The 18,934-nt window shown below is 39.5% G+C and overlaps 1 protein-coding gene across 1 annotated transcript in view; it reads left to right on the top strand.

Moving 5' to 3' along the window:
• The window catches only part of LOC308315267 (complement receptor type 1-like), a 110,884-nt gene extending 102,450 nt beyond the window's left edge, over positions 1-8,434 (top strand). The window contains exons 9-12 of the mRNA XM_080763153.1: positions 4,660-4,736; positions 5,395-5,571; positions 7,352-7,534; positions 8,111-8,434. Of these exons, the coding sequence (XP_080619279.1) occupies positions 4,660-4,736; positions 5,395-5,571; positions 7,352-7,534; positions 8,111-8,136 (463 nt within the window). The 3' untranslated portion in view covers positions 8,137-8,434. The remainder of the gene's footprint in view (positions 1-4,659; positions 4,737-5,394; positions 5,572-7,351; positions 7,535-8,110) is intronic.
• The last annotated feature ends 10,500 nt before the right edge of the window (positions 8,435-18,934 follow it).

Raw genomic sequence — 18,934 nt, forward strand, 5'->3', positions numbered from 1 at the left:
TTTTCTCCAGACATTTCATGAGAACAGATGTCAAAGCAACAGGTCGGTAATCGTTGAGACAGGTAACAGGTTTTTTCTTGGCAATGGGTACAATTATTGTTTTTTTAAAACACAATGGCACCACGCACAATGACAGGGATAGGTTAAATATGTCTGTATAGACCCATGACAGCTGGTTATAGCATGTCTTAAGGACACGACAGGCTATCCCATCTGGCCCTGCAGCTTTATGAGCATTAACTTTTTGAAACGCTTTACTCACAGTCCTCTGCGCCACCTGCAGGTCCACCGCCTCAGGTGCGCTCTGCGCCGTAGCAGGGTCCGTGTTGTGAGCCTCGAAGCGGGCAAAAAAGTTATTCAGCTCGTCCGGTAAAGACGCGGAGGTGTCAGTGATATTACCTGACTTGGGTTTATAGCCCGTAACCGCCTGTAGTCCGCTCCACATTCGCCGCGAGTCGCAGCCGCTGTAGTTGAGTTCTAATTTGTCCCTGTACTGTCTCTTTGCGGCTTTGATAGCCTTTCTCAGTTCGTACCTGGATCGCTTGTAGAGTTCGACATCCCCGGATTTGAAGGCGATGGTGCGCTCCCTCAGTTTGATGCGTATGTCATTGTTAATCCATGGCTTCTGGTTGGGATAGGAGCGAACGGAACGTACTGGAATGCAGATATCCACACAGAACTTGACGTAGTCGCCGACAGAATCCGCATATTCATCCAGACTCGTGGCAGAGTCCTTGAAAATGGTCCAATCTGTCGCATCAAGGCAGCCCTGGAGTTTGGTAACGTGATCTGTGGACCAGCACTGTACCGATCTCACTGTGGGCTGCTCACACTTCACCTTCTGCTTAAAGGCAGGGAGTAGAAGCACGGCCAGGTGGTCGGATTTCCCAAAGTGAGGGCGCGGTAGCGCTCTATAAGCAGCCTTGATGGTGGAATAACAGTGATCGAGAGTTTTATTCCCTCTGGTTGGGCATTTGACATGTTGGTAGTACTTTGGTAACACAGTTTTCATGTTACAGTGGTTAAAGTCCCCCGCCACAATTGATACGGCCTCCGGGTGTATATTCTCCTGTTTGCTAATGACGCCATACAGCTCATCCAACGCCTCGGCTGCCTTGACTTCTGGCGGAATGTAAACAGCCGTTAGCAGTACACAGGGGAACTCCCTGGGGAGATAGAATGGTCTGCATCTTAATGTCAGATGTTCTAGTACTGGCGAGCAGTACTGTGAGGCAATAACCACATCGGTGCACCAAGTGTCATTAATGAGGAAACAAACACCACCTCCCTTTGACTTGCCCGTGACCGTCCTGGAACGGTCAGTGCGGAACACGGAAAACCCCTCCGGTTGTATCGCCCTGTCGGGTGTGTTTGAGCTCAACCACGACTCTGTGAAGCAAAACACACAGCAGTTCTTTATATCCCGCTGTGAACGTAAGCGGCTGTGGAGGTCATCCAGCTTGTTCTCATCGAGAGACTGAACATTAGCGAGCAGCATACTGGGGATCGGGGGTCTGGTAGGTCGTCCTCGTAACCTCACTAGGACGCCACCTCTCTTACCCCGTCTGTGTTTGTTGCTGCTCCGTGGCGGGGTATCCGCGTTGCTATTGTTGTTGTTGTTGTAAAGTTCTCTCGGTAAATACCGTGGCTTCCAATCGCTGGGAACATCCAATCTTATGTCCAGTAATGTCTTACGGTCATAAACAAGATGCTAAAGCAACACAAAACAACATCCACACGCAAACCAAAACAAAACAAACCAGGGACCAGGGTTGCCACATATCGTGGATGTGAGAGTGAAACAAGCAACCAGGTCTATAAAAATGTTAATAGGCCAGTTCAAAGTAGGTAAATCAGAAATGGTCCGGAAATTAGTCTTAAAATAATCAATTATAGTGTTGACTGTCACACTTTGTTGTCTAATGTTGTTTCAGAGCAGTGGAACTCAAACATTTCCATGTCAAGGACTACCAATAGATAAACAAGTCCAAAGTAGCTTATAATGATCAGACTTGGCAACACTGTCTCTGGTTGAACGTTCTACTTTACAAGCTCACACATATGAAATATGTTTTTTTGAATCTTCAAACTGAGACATATTTGATGATAATACTGTTAGCACAGTCATCATACTCCAAGAGCATACAAATGGAACCAAATGGACCCTGATTTTCCCAGAGAGCAAATGGTATCAAATGGGGGTCTGTGGCCTAATGCATTTCAAACTGGGGCTTCTTGGTATTATATTCTCTGCATATCTTATCAACTTGGGGTGAATATTTCACCACAATACTTTACTGAATATTTCACAAGAATATAACACAAGAGTCAAATGTACGGTCAAATGTAATCACAATATAGGCTACAGATGTAAATATTTATGACACAGTAAAATGTTGAAAATTAGTGCTATCCCCCCCCCCACACACACACACACACACACACACACGACAGGCAAGGCTGTTGTTTGCATCGTTAGCAGGCAGCAGCTACCTTGGCACTGCTCTCTGTGACTGTAGTTGTTTCACCATGTTTGTGTATTTATGAGAAATAAAAAACACTTTCTGTTATTATAATAATTCTGTCAACTCCCGCTATTTCCTTCTTCCCATATTGCGCTGCAATGTAACTAGGATTCGCCGGCCGGAGGCCGGCGAAATTCTAGTTATGACACAATCGAGGCCCGCCAAAATACATTTTAGTCCACTAAATCAGCTGTAGATTTAGTCGACTAAAACTAAGTAGCCTGGACATGACGCTAGTATGACACTAGTATGTCGCAGGGACTTACCCCCAATCCAACCCTTGATGCTGAGTGTCAAGCAGGGAGGCACTGGGTCCCATTTTTAGAGTCTTTGGTATGACCCGGCCGGGGATCGAACCCCGACCTCCCAGTCTCAGGGCGGACACTCTAACCACAAGGCCACTGAGCACTAAAACTAGACTAACACTAAAACATTTCAGATTACTAAAATATGACGGTCGGTATAGTGCTGTCGCCTCACAGCTAGAAGGTCCTGGGTTCAATTGGCGAAAGGGCCTTTCTGTGTGGAGTTTGCATGTCCTCCCCGTGTCCCCTAGGGCAGGGGTTCCCAAACTTTTTTGGACCAGGTACCCCTTTTGGGGTAGATATTTTTCCAGGTACCCTCTCATCCTCGCAACACGGATAACAATATATTTACAACCACAAGCAGTGTTTCCTGCAGGAAAAAGCTTTGGCATGGTGCTGGGCACAGGCCGCAATTTTGATTAATTAATTAATTAATTTGATTCATTAATTAATAAGATTAATACATTAAGATTAATTTGTATTATTGCTCTTGTATTGCTATTGGAGACACTGGGGGGACACTGGGGGACACTGGGCAGGCACTGAGGAGGCACTGGGGAGACACTGGGGAGGCACTCAGGGGGGCACTGGGGAGGCACTGGGAAGGCACTCGGGGGGGCACACTGGGGAGACACTGGGAAGGCACTCAGGGGCACACTGGGGAGGCACTGGGGAGGCACTGGGAAGGCACTCAGGGGGACACTGTCTAAATGTAGACGTCTAAATGTAGACGTCTAAATGTAGACGTCTAAATGTAAGTTTGGGAACCACTGCTTTAAACACTTTAGCACTTTATGAACATGAACAAAATAGATGGGTCCCCCCTGGAACTCCCTCAGGTACCCCTGGGGGTCCCCGGACCCCACTTTGGGAACCACTGGTCTAAATGTATACAGACGTCTAAATGTAGACGTCTAAATGTAGACGTCTAAATGTAAGTTTGGGAACCACTGCTTTAAACACTTTAGCACTTTATGAACATGAACAAAATAGATGGGTCCCCCCTGGAACTCCCTCAGGTACCCCTGGGGGTCCCCGGACCCCACTTTGGGAACCACTGGTCTAAATGTATACAGACGTCTAAATGTAGACGTCTAAATGTAGACGTCTAAATGTAGACGTCTAAATGTAAGTTTGGGAACCACTGCTTTAAACACTTTAGCACTTTATGAACATGAACAAAATAGATGGGTCCCCCCTGGAACTCCCTCAGGTACCCCTGGGGGTCCCCGGACCCCACTTTGGGAACCTCTGCCCTAGGGTACTGTAGGTACCCTCACAAAAACATGCAGTAATCCTGGTCTCTATACTACCTCCCCCTGGCCAGCCGGGGAACCTGATGGAGGGGAAAGGAACTGGCCGGAATAACGTGTTCCTTCCACACGCTACGTCCGGCCCGGGGAAACTCTCCCCTGTCAGGTGAAAAGAAGCAGCTTGGACTCCTCATGCATAGAAGGAAGCATGAGCTCAGTCTGCTGCCCCCCCCCCCCCAGGTTGGCAGAGGAAGTGTAGCGCCCAGGATTACATTAGATAATTGACACTGGGTGAAAAAAATGGGTTGGAAAATCGTGGGATAAAAAATATATATATATTATAATAATGCTGTCAAACTCAACACTATGGGCTCCATTTTCGTCACCACTAAACCCCATATCCCTAAACTTATTTGCCTTTTTTTACTATTTTGACTAGTTAAAATGCCAGTCTACAAGCTCACAACGTGTCAATGTAGATTGGCGACGAAAATGGAGCCTTATATGCGGTACATTATGTGTCATTGCTGACCTGTGGTCCATGTGTTTAATTTATTTGTCCTACTCTGTTGTCAGGTATGACATGGTCGGCCACAAAACCAGGAACTGCATGAGTTCAGGAGTGTGGGACGGCCGAGTTCCTGTCTGTGAAGGTAATAATGATAATATACAGTGTTTAGTATAAAACTGACAAAATAATCAACTAGAATTTAGAGGGAAAATAGTTAGACATAACAATTATATTATATCTAAAAAGAAAATAACTAAAAACTGTATTAAAAACACTCATTGGGCTAAACCCCAAATGTGCTGACCTCATCAGATTTGTGGAAATTTGCCACAGGAGTTGAATTTCAAACTTTTAGTACATGTTATTAGACACCTTTAGAAACATATTGGTGAAGACATTTAACTTTTAGTACATGTTATTAGACACCTTTAGAAACATATTGGTGAAGACATTTAACTTTTAGTACATGTTATTAGACACCTTTAGAAACATATTGGTGAAGACCAATATATGGTATATGGTAATAATGGTATCGTTTTACTTCCCTGATTTCCATAGGTTTTCTTTATCTCAGGAGGATATTAAATTAATCTTCCCTATTTAGCAGTGCTTGTTTTAACTGTTCATGTTTTGTAATGGCTTTATTTTTCTCAACCTTTTTTTGAAGTCATTACAATAAACAAAAACTGACACTGAAACTAATGACAACCTGAACCAGCAGACAAAGACAAGACACAAATGAATTAATGAAGAATAATGCTGATAAAACTAATAGGCTCTACACCTCCGGTGTCTTCCAGCCGTGCACTGCCCAGAGCCACCGTCGGTGTCTGATGCAGTGATGTCGGGGGCGTTTGAGACCTACACGTACCACAGCGTGGTGAGCTACCGCTGCCGTAAGGGGACGCTCAACGGGGACAGGCAGCTCTGGTGCACCAAGGACGGAACCTGGAGTTCCAAACCCCCCACATGCAAAGGTACCACGTGATGTTGGCTTGGATTTTGTAGTGGCAATTATTAATGGTCTCAATGTTGACAAGCAGACGAAAAGCATCAGACACAGGACTCCGGCTCAGGATTCAGGCATCGTCATCTTTATTCAGAGTTCTCAGTACAGTACAGCAAAGTGGTAGCATTAACTGTCCCAGTTCTCTCCCCCAGCATCAATGAAATCACCCCCCTTTATTCCCCAGCAGATCCACATTTACAACAATGAAATAGACAGTCAGTAACAGGTGGTCATTCAACATGTCCTTTCTTGGTTGTAGGTTGAGAGAGGAAGGCATAGGTGGCACCTACTAGCACCTACCGTATTAGGTGCTAGACTTGTTTCTGTTCTAAATGGGATAGTTACACAAATACTTGTTTGCCAATAGTGGTACAGTAAGCATGGAGACTCAGCTGTTAGATTGACAGCTGCTGTTCAGTCAGAGTTAATACACTGACACGACAACACGTATTCAGGGCGGAGTCACTACCCCCAGGGTAAGTTGTGATTTGCTCTCGTTCACTGCAATGCAATTTGCGGCATTTCCAAAACAATATTGCGCAGAGTAGCGATTATCAAACGTATTTGCAATGCTATACGTTGAAAGATCTGTTGTCCGTGGACAAGGCACGTTACCTCCGCAAGTTGGATATTATCGGCATAGATGTTTGTCCGTATGTGATTAAGGATTGGAAAAAGTTGCATTGGCAGCCATAGAAATGTCTGCCCAGGGTAAAAAAAACGGATGTGACGTTTTTGGGCGTTCCTGTCTTGTTCCGTGTCAGTGTATGGTGAAAGACTGGATGGACGGATGAGAAACACCCTAATAATGTATATGATTGTTCTATGTGGCATTCTAATATTTCCATTACATTTGCTAGGCATTATCGTAGACACATGGCTTTGTTGAGAACAGGTCAAACATACTTTTTAAAGTGAATACTTTATACCTGTGTACGCCTGTCACAGGAAATAGCAGATCTACAAGCTCAAAACCGTGATGCGTTTTGAGCTTGCAGGGCTACGTACTATTTCGATCACGTTTGTCATATCTGCCCTGTGCACCTTGTTTACAGAAATATATATATTTTTTTTTTTTCATGCATAATGTCCGGACAGAAACCATTGTTAATCACACATTATTTGACCTAATTGTGACAGCCGTATACTTGCAGTTTGATTTTCCTGAGGTCAAATTCCCGGAGGTCATACCATTTGAGATGTTCCAACATGACACTGAGGCGGTTCGGTTATTTTTTCCCCCACCTGATATTGAACCAGCTCAGAGTGTTTACACTGAAAATGAATTGGTTCAGAAATCTAAACACTGGTTTTTGGAACTGGAACCAAAAAATGGCCGCCGGTTCCGTGAAAGAACCATTAAGCCTCCAAGGGTCTAGAACGGAACCAGTTCCTGAACTGAAGTTATTTTGGTGGAAAAGAGGCCTGGGCAGACACTGACAATGTGTACCTTCGACAGGCAGCCTCTGTAGACATTTTTAAAGCACAGCTCAAGACCCACTTCTACACTCTTGCTTTTAATTGATATTTTTTTATTTTTTATTTTTATTCATGTCCTCACTGCATTACTGCTTGTTTTTTTTTTTTAATGTTTATGCCTTGCTTTTCTTTTCTTTTTTTCTCCATTGCTCTGTAAAGCACTTTGAGCTGCATTTCATGTCATGAAAGGTGCTATACAAATAAAGTTTTATTATTATTATTATTATTAATGTCACTGAGGGATGCTTGTTGAATATCTCCTTCTCCAGACATATCCTGTCCCGTCCTCCCCGACGTGCTCCACGCCTCCCGGACGGGGGCCTTAAGGCCGCCCTACGAGCACCGAGACGCCGTGTCATTTCACTGTGACTGGGGCTACGTGTTGCTGGGGTCCACCACCGTATCCTGTGGCATCGATGGACAATGGAGCCCTGAGCTTCCCACGTGTAGACGTAAGTAAAACATTGTTTATTTATGTATTAACCCATTCTGACCTGAGATCAGATTCTAAAAATGTCTTCTACATCCTGACAGTTTTCCATTCTGACCTGAGATCAGATACTAAAAATGTCTTCTACGTCAGTCGTTCTTCGATTTTTCAAAAATAGCAGACCTACAAGCTCGTAGCGCGCCACTCGTTGGCGCGCTATGAGCTTGTAGATCTGCTATTTTTCAATAGCTAAAGCATAACATAATGCTAACACCAAAAGGGGTTCCCGTCCAAAATGGATTAATAATTGTGATTAAAAAAAGAAAACACGTGCAGTAATCATATCACGGAAGATGAATGTATGGTAAAGTTGTCCGTCATACAACTGGACAGAGTTGTCTCTGTACTTTGGCTAATCTTTAAGCATGTTTTAATTATCGCAATATTGTTAAACGATATTATCACAGTAATCACATGAAACCTTCACAATATTATATTATCGTCCCATCCCTAGCTTTCTTATTACAACATTTGAACTAATTTCTTGATGTTTTTTGTTTGTTTATTTTAATTAATTCATTTTGTTTTTGTTTTTCAGTGCGTAGCCATTGGCGCGGCCATTAATGAAGCAACTCAATGCCTCCCAAAAACTATAATAATTGAGATATTTGATGTGTTCGACTGGGAACATTCAAATACAAATGTTATTTTACAGTAAGACTTTCACACCAATGATGTGGGGGGAAACTAACAGTGTTACATAAATATGATTCTTTTTTAATATTTTGTGATGCACTTAAAGAAGCTCATTGTAAAATGAGAAGCACTAAAATAAGCTACATTGTGAAACAATTGTAAAACTATTCACTAAACTGAAATTAGGTAAAACTTGTATTAACAAATTAAAGAATGATTGAAAAGACTTCTGAAATAAAGTATATTTATTCTTTGCCTTTTTGATGCACAGAAAACCCCATTAAAATGCTCTGTACATGATCCCAAGGCCCCATTTGAAAAGTGACAAAATCACAGAGAGCTCAGTGGCACCCTTGTTAAGACGACATCCATGTGAGTCACAGGTTGTGGGTTCAAGTCTAGCTGAGTTCCTTCTATACTCTTCACTGTGGGTCACATTTTGGAGAATAACACCTTGAAGAACAATGAAAAGCTGCAGAGATTCTCAGAGAGCATGTGGTGGCTCTCTGTGATAAGCTGCTGTCTATGTGAGCCACAGGTTGTGGATTCAAGTTCAGCCCATAGCCCATGGCCTTGGACGGCATACTATAGCACACCGTTTTTCATCATCTTTGAGGATTTGAAAAAAAGACGTAAATCACTATGAGTGATTTACGTCTATTTCTCAAATACTCGTTTTTCATCATTTTTGACCGAACAGGCATACTACAGTATAAAAAGGTTGGGAACCAATGTGCTATACTAAAGTACCACCTAAGAAAATATGTGTCTCTCCAAGTACCACCATAAGAACTGATCAATGTTTCATTCCACTTTTGTCTTTTTTTATTTTTTTGGGGCAACAAAACATGTGAGGGTACCTACCCTATAGGATAGGGGACACGGGGAGAACATGTGAGGGTACCTACCCTAGGGGACACGGGGAGAACATGTGAGGGTACCTACCCTAGGGGACACGGGGAGAACATGTGAGGGTACCTACCCTAGGGGACACGGGGAGAACATGTGAGGGTACCTACCCTAGGGGACACGGGGAGAACATGCAAACTCCACACAGAAAGGCCCTTTCGCCAACCCTGCCCTCGGGTATGGGCACTGACGGCGCGGAGGAGAGAACACACCCCAGTGCCCACAGCTTCTCCAGCGGGAATCGAACCAAGCTGTGAGGCGACAGCACTACCGACTGCATGTGCCAACGTGCCCCCAGATGTAGGCCTACTTAAAGTATTCCAAAAGGATACTTTTCAAAAAACATGGGCTATAACCCATCGTTTTTGTCATTTCGTCATTTTTTTCAAATCCTCAAAAATGATGAAAAACGGCGCGCTATAGTATGCCGTACGATATGGGCTATAGCCCACGGTCCAAAATGATGAGAAACGAGGCTAACTTTTTTTCAAATTTTCAAAAAACATGGGCTATAACCCATCGTTTTTGTCATTTCGTCATTTTTTTCAAATCCTCAAAAATGATGAAAAACGGCGCGCTATAGTATGCCGTACGATATGGGCTATAGCCCATGGTCCAAAATGATGAGAAACGAGGCTAACTTTTTTTTTCAAAATTTCAAAAAACATGGGCTATAACCCATCGTTTTTGTCATTTCGTCATTTTTTTCAAATCCTCAAAAATGATGAAAAATGGCGCGCTATAGTATGCCGTACGATATGGGCTATAGCCCATGGTCCAAAATGATGAGAAACGAGGCTAACTTTTTTTTCCAAAATTTCAAAAAACATGGGCTATAACCCATCGTTTTTGTCATTTCGTAATTTTTTTCAAATCTTTAAAAATGATGAAAAACGGCGCGCTATAGTATGCCGTACGATATGGGCTATAGCCCATGGTCCAAAATGATGAGAAACGAGGCTAACTTTTTTTTTCAAAATTTCAAAAAACATGGGCTATAACCTTTCGTTTTTGTCATTTCGTCATTTTTTTCAAATCTTCAAAAATGATGAAAAACGGCGCGCTATAGTATGCCGTACGATATGGGCTATAGCCCATGGTCCAAAATGATGAGAAACGAGGCTAATTTTTTTTTTCAAAATTTAAAAAAACATGGGCTATAACCCATCGTTTTTGTCGTTTCGTCATTTTTTTCAAATCTTCAAAAATGATGAAAAACGGCGCGCCATAGTATGCCGTACGATATGGGCTATAGCCCATGGTCCAAAATGATGAGAAACGAGGCTAACTTTTTTTTTCACAATTTCAAAAAACATGGGCTATAACCCATCGTTTTTGTCATTTCGTCATTTTTTTCAAATCTTCAAAAATGATGAAAAACGGCGCGCTATAGTATGCCGTACGATATGGGCTATAGCCCATGGTCCAAAATGATGAGAAACAAGGCTAACTTTTTTTTTCAAAATTTCAAAAAACATGGGCTATAACCTTTCGTTTTTGTCATTTTGTCATTTTTTTCAAATCTTCAAAAATGATGAAAAACGGCGCGCTATAGTATGCCGTACGATATGGGCTATAGCCCATGGTCCAAAATGATGAGAAACGAGGCTAACTTTTTTTTTCAAAATTTCAAAAAACATGGGCTATAACCCATCGTTTTTGTCATTTCGTCATTTTTTTCAAATCTTCAAAAATGATGAAAAACGGTATAGTATGCCGTACGATATGGGCTATAGCCCATGGTCCAAAATGATGAGAAACGAGGCTAACTTTTTTTTTCACAATTTCAAAAAACATGGGCTATAACCCATCGTTTTTGTCATTTCGTCATTTTTTTCAAATCTTCAAAAATGATGAAAAACGGCGCGCTATAGTATGCCGTACGATATGGGCTATAGCCCATGGTCCAAAATGATGAGAAACAAGGCTAACTTTTTTTTTCAAAATTTCAAAAAACATGGGCTATAACCTTTCGTTTTTGTCATTTTGTCATTTTTTTCGAATCTTCAAAAATGATGAAAAACGGCGCGCTATAGTATGCCGTACGATATGGGCTATAGCCCATGGTCCAAAATGATGAGAAACGAGGCTAACTTTTTTTTTCAAAATTTCAAAAAACATGGGCTATAACCCATCGTTTTTGTCATTTCGTCATTTTTTTCAAATCTTCAAAAATGATGAAAAACGGTATAGTATGCCGTACGATATGGGCTATAGCCCATGGTCCAAAATGATGAGAAACGAGGCTAACTTTTTTTTTCAAAATTTCAAAAAACATGGGCTATAACCTTTCGTTTTTGTCATTTCGTCATTTTTTTCAAATCTTCAAAAATGATGAAAAACGGCGCGCTATAGTATGCCGTACGATATGGGCTATAGCCCATGGTCCAAAATGATGAGAAACGAGGCTAACTTTTTTTTTCAAAATTTCAAAAAACATGGGCTATAACCTTTCGTTTTTGTCATTTCGTCATTTTTTTCAAATCTTCAAAAATGATGAAAAACGGCGCGCTATAGTATGCCGTACGATATGGGCTATAGCCCATGGTCCAAAATGATGAGAAACGAGGCTAACTTTTTTTTTCAAAATTTCAAAAAACATGGGCTATAACCTTTCGTTTTTGTCATTTTGTAATTTTTTTCAAATCTTCAAAAATGATGAAAAACGGCGCGCTATAGTATGCCGTACGATATGGGCTATAGCCCATGGTCCAAAATGATGAGAAACGAGGCTAACTTTTTTTTTCAAAATTTCAAAAAACATGGGCTATAACCCATCGTTTTTGTCATTTTGTCATTTTTTTCAAATCTTCAAAAATGATGAAAAACGGCGCGCTATAGTATGCCGTACGATATGGGCTATAGCCCATGGTCCAAAATGATGAGAAACGAGGCTAACTTTTTTTTTCAAAATTTCAAAAAACATGGGCTATAACCTTTCGTTTTTGTCATTTCGTCATTTTTTTCAAATCTTCAAAAATGATGAAAAACGGCGCGCTATAGTATGCCGTACGATATGGGCTATAGCCCATGGTCCAAAATGATGAGAAACGAGGCTAACTTTTTTTTTCAAAATTTCAAAAAACATGGGCTATAACCCATCGTTTTTGTCATTTCGTCATTTTTTTCAAATCTTCAAAAATGATGAAAAACGGCGCGCTATAGTATGCCGTACGATATGGGCTATAGCCCATGGTCCAAAATGATGAGAAACAAGGCTAACTTTTTTTTTCAAAATTTCAAAAAACATGGGCTATAACCTTTCGTTTTTGTCATTTTGTCATTTTTTTCAAATCTTCAAAAATGATGAAAAACGGCGCGCTATAGTATGCCGTACGATATGGGCTATAGCCCATGGTCCAAAATGATGAGAAACGAGGCTAACTTTTTTTTTCAAAATTTCAAAAAACATGAGCTATAACCCATCGTTTTTGTCATTTCGTCATTTTTTTCAAATCTTCAAAAATGATGAAAAACGGCGCGCTATAGTATGCCGTACGATATGGGCTATAGCCCATGGTCGAAAATGATGAGAAACGAGGCTAACTTTTTTTTTCAAAATTTCAAAAAACATGGGCTATAACCTTTCGTTTTTGTCATTTCGTCATTTTTTTCAAATCTTCAAAAATGATGAAAAACGGCGCGCTATAGTATGCCGTACGATATGGGCTATAGCCCATGGTCCAAAATGATGAGAAACGAGGCTAACTTTTTTTTTCAAAATTTCAAAAAACATGGGCTATAACCTTTCGTTTTTGTCATTTTGTCATTTTTTTCAAATCTTCAAAAATGATGAAAAACGGCGCGCTATAGTATGCCGTACGATATGGGCTATAGCCCATGGTCCAAAATGATGAGAAACGAGGCTAACTTTTTTTTTCAAAATTTCAAAAAACATGGGCTATAACCCATCGTTTTTGTCATTTCGTCATTTTTTTCAAATCTTCAAAAATGATGAAAAACGGCGCGCTATAGTATGCCGTACGATATGGGCTATAGCCCATGGTCCAAAATGATGAGAAACGAGGCTAACTTTTTTTTTCAAAATTTCAAAAAACATGGGCTATAACCTTTCGTTTTTGTCATTTCGTCATTTTTTTCAAATCTTCAAAAATGATGAAAAACGGCGCGCTATAGTATGCCGTACGATATGGGCTATAGCCCATGGTCCAAAATGATGAGAAACGAGGCTAACTTTTTTTTTCAAAATTTCAAAAAACATGGGCTATAACCTTTCGTTTTTGTCATTTTGTCATTTTTTTCAAATCTTCAAAAATGATGAAAAACGGCGCGCTATAGTATGCCGTACGATATGGGCTATAGCCCATGGTCCAAAATGATGAGAAACGAGGCTAACTTTTTTTTTCAAAATTTCAGAAAACATGGGCTATAACCTTTCGTTTTTGTCATTTCGTCATTTTTTTCAAATCTTCAAAAATGATGAAAAACGGCGCGCTATAGTATGCCGTACGATATGGGCTATAGCCCATGGTCCAAAATGATGAGAAACGAGGCTAACTTTTTTTTTCAAAATTTCAAAAAACATGGGCTATAACCTTTCGTTTTTGTCATTTTGTCATTTTTTTCAAATCTTCAAAAATGATGAAAAACGGCGCGCTATAGTATGCCGTACGATATGGGCTATAGCCCATGGTCCAAAATGATGAGAAACGAGGCTAACTTTTTTTTTCAAAATTTCAAAAAACATGGGCTATAACCCATCGTTTTTGTCATTTCGTCTTTTTTTTCAAATCTTAAAAAAATGATGAAAAACGGCGCGCTATAGTATGCCGTACGATATGGGCTATAGCCCATGGTCCAAAATGATGAGAAACGAGGCTAACTTTTTTTTTCAAAATTTCAAAAAACATGGGCTATAACCCATCGTTTTTGTCATTTTGTCATTTTTTTCAAATCTTCAAAAATGATGAAAAACGGCGCGCTATAGTATGCCGTACGATATGGGCTATAGCCCATGGTCCAAAATGATGAGAAACGAGGCTAACTTTTTTTTTCAAAATTTCAAAAAACATGGGCTATAACCCATCGTTTTTGTCATTTCGTCATTTTTTTCAAATCTTCAAAAATGATGAAAAACGGTATAGTATGCCGTACGATATGGGCTATAGCCCATGGTCCAAAATGATGAGAAACGAGGCTAACTTTTTTTTTCAAAATTTCAAAAAACATGGGCTATAACCTTTCGTTTTTGTCATTTCGTCATTTTTTTCAAATCTTCAAAAATGATGAAAAACGGCGCGCTATAGTATGCCGTACGATATGGGCTATAGCCCATGGTCCAAAATGATGAGAAACGAGGCTAACTTTTTTTTTCAAAATTTCAAAAAACATGGGCTATAACCTTTCGTTTTTGTCATTTTGTAATTTTTTTCAAATCTTCAAAAATGATGAAAAACGGCGCGCTATAGTATGCCGTACGATATGGGCTATAGCCCATGGTCCAAAATGATGAGAAACGAGGCTAACTTTTTTTTTCAAAATTTCAAAAAACATGGGCTATAACCCATCGTTTTTGTCATTTTGTCATTTTTTTCAAATCTTCAAAAATGATGAAAAACGGCGCGCTATAGTATGCCGTACGATATGGGCTATAGCCCATGGTCCAAAATGATGAGAAACGAGGCTAACTTTTTTTTTCAAAATTTCAAAAAACATGGGCTATAACCTTTCGTTTTTGTCATTTCGTCATTTTTTTCAAATCTTCAAAAATGATGAAAAACGGCGCGCTATAGTATGCCGTACGATATGGGCTATAGCCCATGGTCCAAAATGATGAGAAACGAGGCTAACTTTTTTTTTCAAAATTTCAAAAAACATGGGCTATAACCCATCGTTTTTGTCATTTCGTCATTTTTTTCAAATCTTCAAAAATGATGAAAAACGGCGCGCTATAGTATGCCGTACGATATGGGCTATAGCCCATGGTCCAAAATGATGAGAAACAAGGCTAACTTTTTTTTTCAAAATTTCAAAAAACATGGGCTATAACCTTTCGTTTTTGTCATTTTGTCATTTTTTTCAAATCTTCAAAAATGATGAAAAACGGCGCGCTATAGTATGCCGTACGATATGGGCTATAGCCCATGGTCCAAAATGATGAGAAACGAGGCTAACTTTTTTTTTCAAAATTTCAAAAAACATGGGCTATAACCTTTCGTTTTTGTCATTTCGTCATTTTTTTCAAATCTTCAAAAATGATGAAAAACGGCGCGCTATAGTATGCCGTACGATATGGGCTATAGCCCATGGTCCAAAATGATGAGAAACGAGGCTAACTTTTTTTTTCAAAATTTCAAAAAACATGGGCTATAACCTTTCGTTTTTGTCATTTTGTCATTTTTTTCAAATCTTCAAAAATGATGAAAAACGGCGCGCTATAGTATGCCGTACGATATGGGCTATATCCCATGGTCCAAAATGATGAGAAACGAGGCTAACTTTTTTTTTCAAAATTTCAAAAAACATGGGCTATAACCCATCGTTTTTGTCATTTCGTCATTTTTTTCAAATCCTCAAAAATGATGAAAAACGGCGCGCTATAGTATGCCGTACGATATGGGCTATAGCCCACGGTCCAAAATGATGAGAAACGAGGCTAACTTTTTTTCAAATTTTCAAAAAACATGGGCTATAACCCATCGTTTTTGTCATTTCGTCATTTTTTTCAAATCCTCAAAAATGATGAAAAACGGCGCGCTATAGTATGCCGTACGATATGGGCTATAGCCCATGGTCCAAAATGATGAGAAACGAGGCTAACTTTTTTTTTCAAAATTTCAAAAAACATGGGCTATAACCCATCGTTTTTGTCATTTCGTCATTTTTTTCAAATCCTCAAAAATGATGAAAAATGGCGCGCTATAGTATGCCGTACGATATGGGCTATAGCCCATGGTCCAAAATGATGAGAAACGAGGCTAACTTTTTTTTTCAAAATTTCAAAAAACATGGGCTATAACCCATCGTTTTTGTCATTTCGTAATTTTTTTCAAATCTTTAAAAATGATGAAAAACGGCGCGCTATAGTATGCCGTACGATATGGGCTATAGCCCATGGTCCAAAATGATGAGAAACGAGGCTAACTTTTTTTTTCAAAATTTCAAAAAACATGGGCTATAACCCATCGTTTTTGTCGTTTCGTCATTTTTTTCAAATCTTCAAAAATGATGAAAAACGGCGCGCCATAGTATGCCGTACGATATGGGCTATAGCCCATGGTCCAAAATGATGAGAAACGAGGCTAACTTTTTTTTTCACAATTTCAAAAAACATGGGCTATAACCCATCGTTTTTGTCATTTCGTCATTTTTTTCAAATCTTCAAAAATGATGAAAAACGGCGCGCTATAGTATGCCGTACGATATGGGCTATAGCCCATGGTCCAAAATGATGAGAAACAAGGCTAACTTTTTTTTTCAAAATTTCAAAAAACATGGGCTATAACCTTTCGTTTTTGTCATTTTGTCATTTTTTTCAAATCTTCAAAAATGATGAAAAACGGCGCGCTATAGTATGCCGTACGATATGGGCTATAGCCCATGGTCCAAAATGATGAGAAACGAGGCTAACTTTTTTTTTCAAAATTTCAAAAAACATGGGCTATAACCCATCGTTTTTGTCATTTCGTCATTTTTTTCAAATCTTCAAAAATGATGAAAAACGGTATAGTATGCCGTACGATATGGGCTATAGCCCATGGTCCAAAATGATGAGAAACGAGGCTAACTTTTTTTTTCACAATTTCAAAAAACATGGGCTATAACCCATCGTTTTTGTCATTTCGTCATTTTTTTCAAATCTTCAAAAATGATGAAAAACGGCGCGCTATAGTATGCCGTACGATATGGGCTATAGCCCATGGTCCAAAATGATGAGAAACAAGGCTAACTTTTTTTTTCAAAATTTCAAAAAACATGGGCTATAACCTTTCGTTTTTGTCATTTTGTCATTTTTTTCGAATCTTCAAAAATGATGAAAAACGGCGCGCTATAGTATGCCGTACGATATGGGCTATAGCCCATGGTCCAAAATGATGAGAAACGAGGCTAACTTTTTTTTTCAAAATTTCAAAAAACATGGGCTATAACCTTTCGTTTTTGTCATTTCGTCATTTTTTTCAAATCTTCAAAAATGATGAAAAACGGCGCGCTATAGTATGCCGTACGATATGGGCTATAGCCCATGGTCCAAAATGATGAGAAACGAGGCTAACTTTTTTTTTCAAAATTTCAAAAAACATGGGCTATAACCTTTCGTTTTTGTCATTTCGTCATTTTTTTCAAATCTTCAAAAATGATGAAAAACGGCGCGCTATAGTATGCCGTACGATATGGGCTATAGCCCATGGTCCAAAATGATGAGAAACGAGGCTAACTTTTTTTTTCAAAATTTCAAAAAACATGGGCTATAACCTTTCGTTTTTGTCATTTTGTAATTTTTTTCAAATCTTCAAAAATGATGAAAAACGGCGCGCTATAGTATGCCGTACGATATGGGCTATAGCCCATGGTCCAAAATGATGAGAAACGAGGCTAACTTTTTTTTTCAAAATTTCAAAAAACATGGGCTATAACCCATCGTTTTTGTCATTTTGTCATTTTTTTCAAATCTTCAAAAATGATGAAAAACGGCGCGCTATAGTATGCCGTACGATATGGGCTATAGCCCATGGTCCAAAATGATGAGAAACGAGGCTAACTTTTTTTTTCAAAATTTCAAAAAACATGGGCTATAACCTTTCGTTTTTGTCATTTCGTCATTTTTTTCAAATCTTCAAAAATGATGAAAAACGGCGCGCTATAGTATGCCGTACGATATGGGCTATAGCCCATGGTCCAAAATGATGAGAAACGAGGCTAACTTTTTTTTTCAAAATTTCAAAAAACATGGGCTATAACCCATCGTTTTTGTCATTTCGTCATTTTTTTCAAATCTTCAAAAATGATGAAAAACGGCGCGCTATAGTATGCCGTACGATATGGGCTATAGCCCATGGTCCAAAATGATGAGAAACAAGGCTAACTTTTTTTTTCAAAATTTCAAAAAACATGGGCTATAACCTTTCGTTTTTGTCATTTTGTCATTTTTTTCAAATCTTCAAAAATGATGAAAAACGGCGCGCTATAGTATGCCGTACGATATGGGCTATAGCCCATGGTCCAAAATGATGAGAAACGAGGCTAACTTTTTTTTTCAAAATTTCAAAAAACATGAGCTATAACCCATCGTTTTTGTCATTTCGTCATTTTTTTCAAATCTTCAAAAATGATGAAAAACGGCGCGCTATAGTATGCCGTACGATATGGGCTATAGCCCATGGTCGAAAATGATGAGAAACGAGGCTAACTTTTTTTTTCAAAATTTCAAAAAACATGGGCTATAACCTTTCGTTTTTGTCATTTCGTCATTTTTTTCAAATCTTCAAAAATGATGAAAAACGGCGCGCTATAGTATGCCGTACGATATGGGCTATATCCCATGGTCCAAAATGATGAGAAACGAGGCTAACTTTTTTTTTCAAAATTTCAAAAAACATGGGCTATAACCCATCGTTTTTGTCATTTCGTCATTTTTTTCAAATCTTCAAAAATGATGAAAAACGGCGCGCTATAGTATGCCGTACGATATGGGCTATAGCCCATGGTCCAAAATGATGAGAAACGAGGCTAACTTTTTTTTTCAAAATTTCAAAAAACATGGGCTATAACCTTTCGTTTTTGTCATTTCGTCATTTTTTTCAAATCTTCAAAAATGATGAAAAACGGCGCGCTATAGTATGCCGTACGATATGGGCTA

This window comes from Protomyctophum bolini (assembly GCF_963924005.1).
Source record: "Protomyctophum bolini genome assembly, chromosome: 5".
Classification (NCBI taxonomy): Eukaryota; Metazoa; Chordata; class Actinopteri; order Myctophiformes; family Myctophidae; genus Protomyctophum; species Protomyctophum bolini.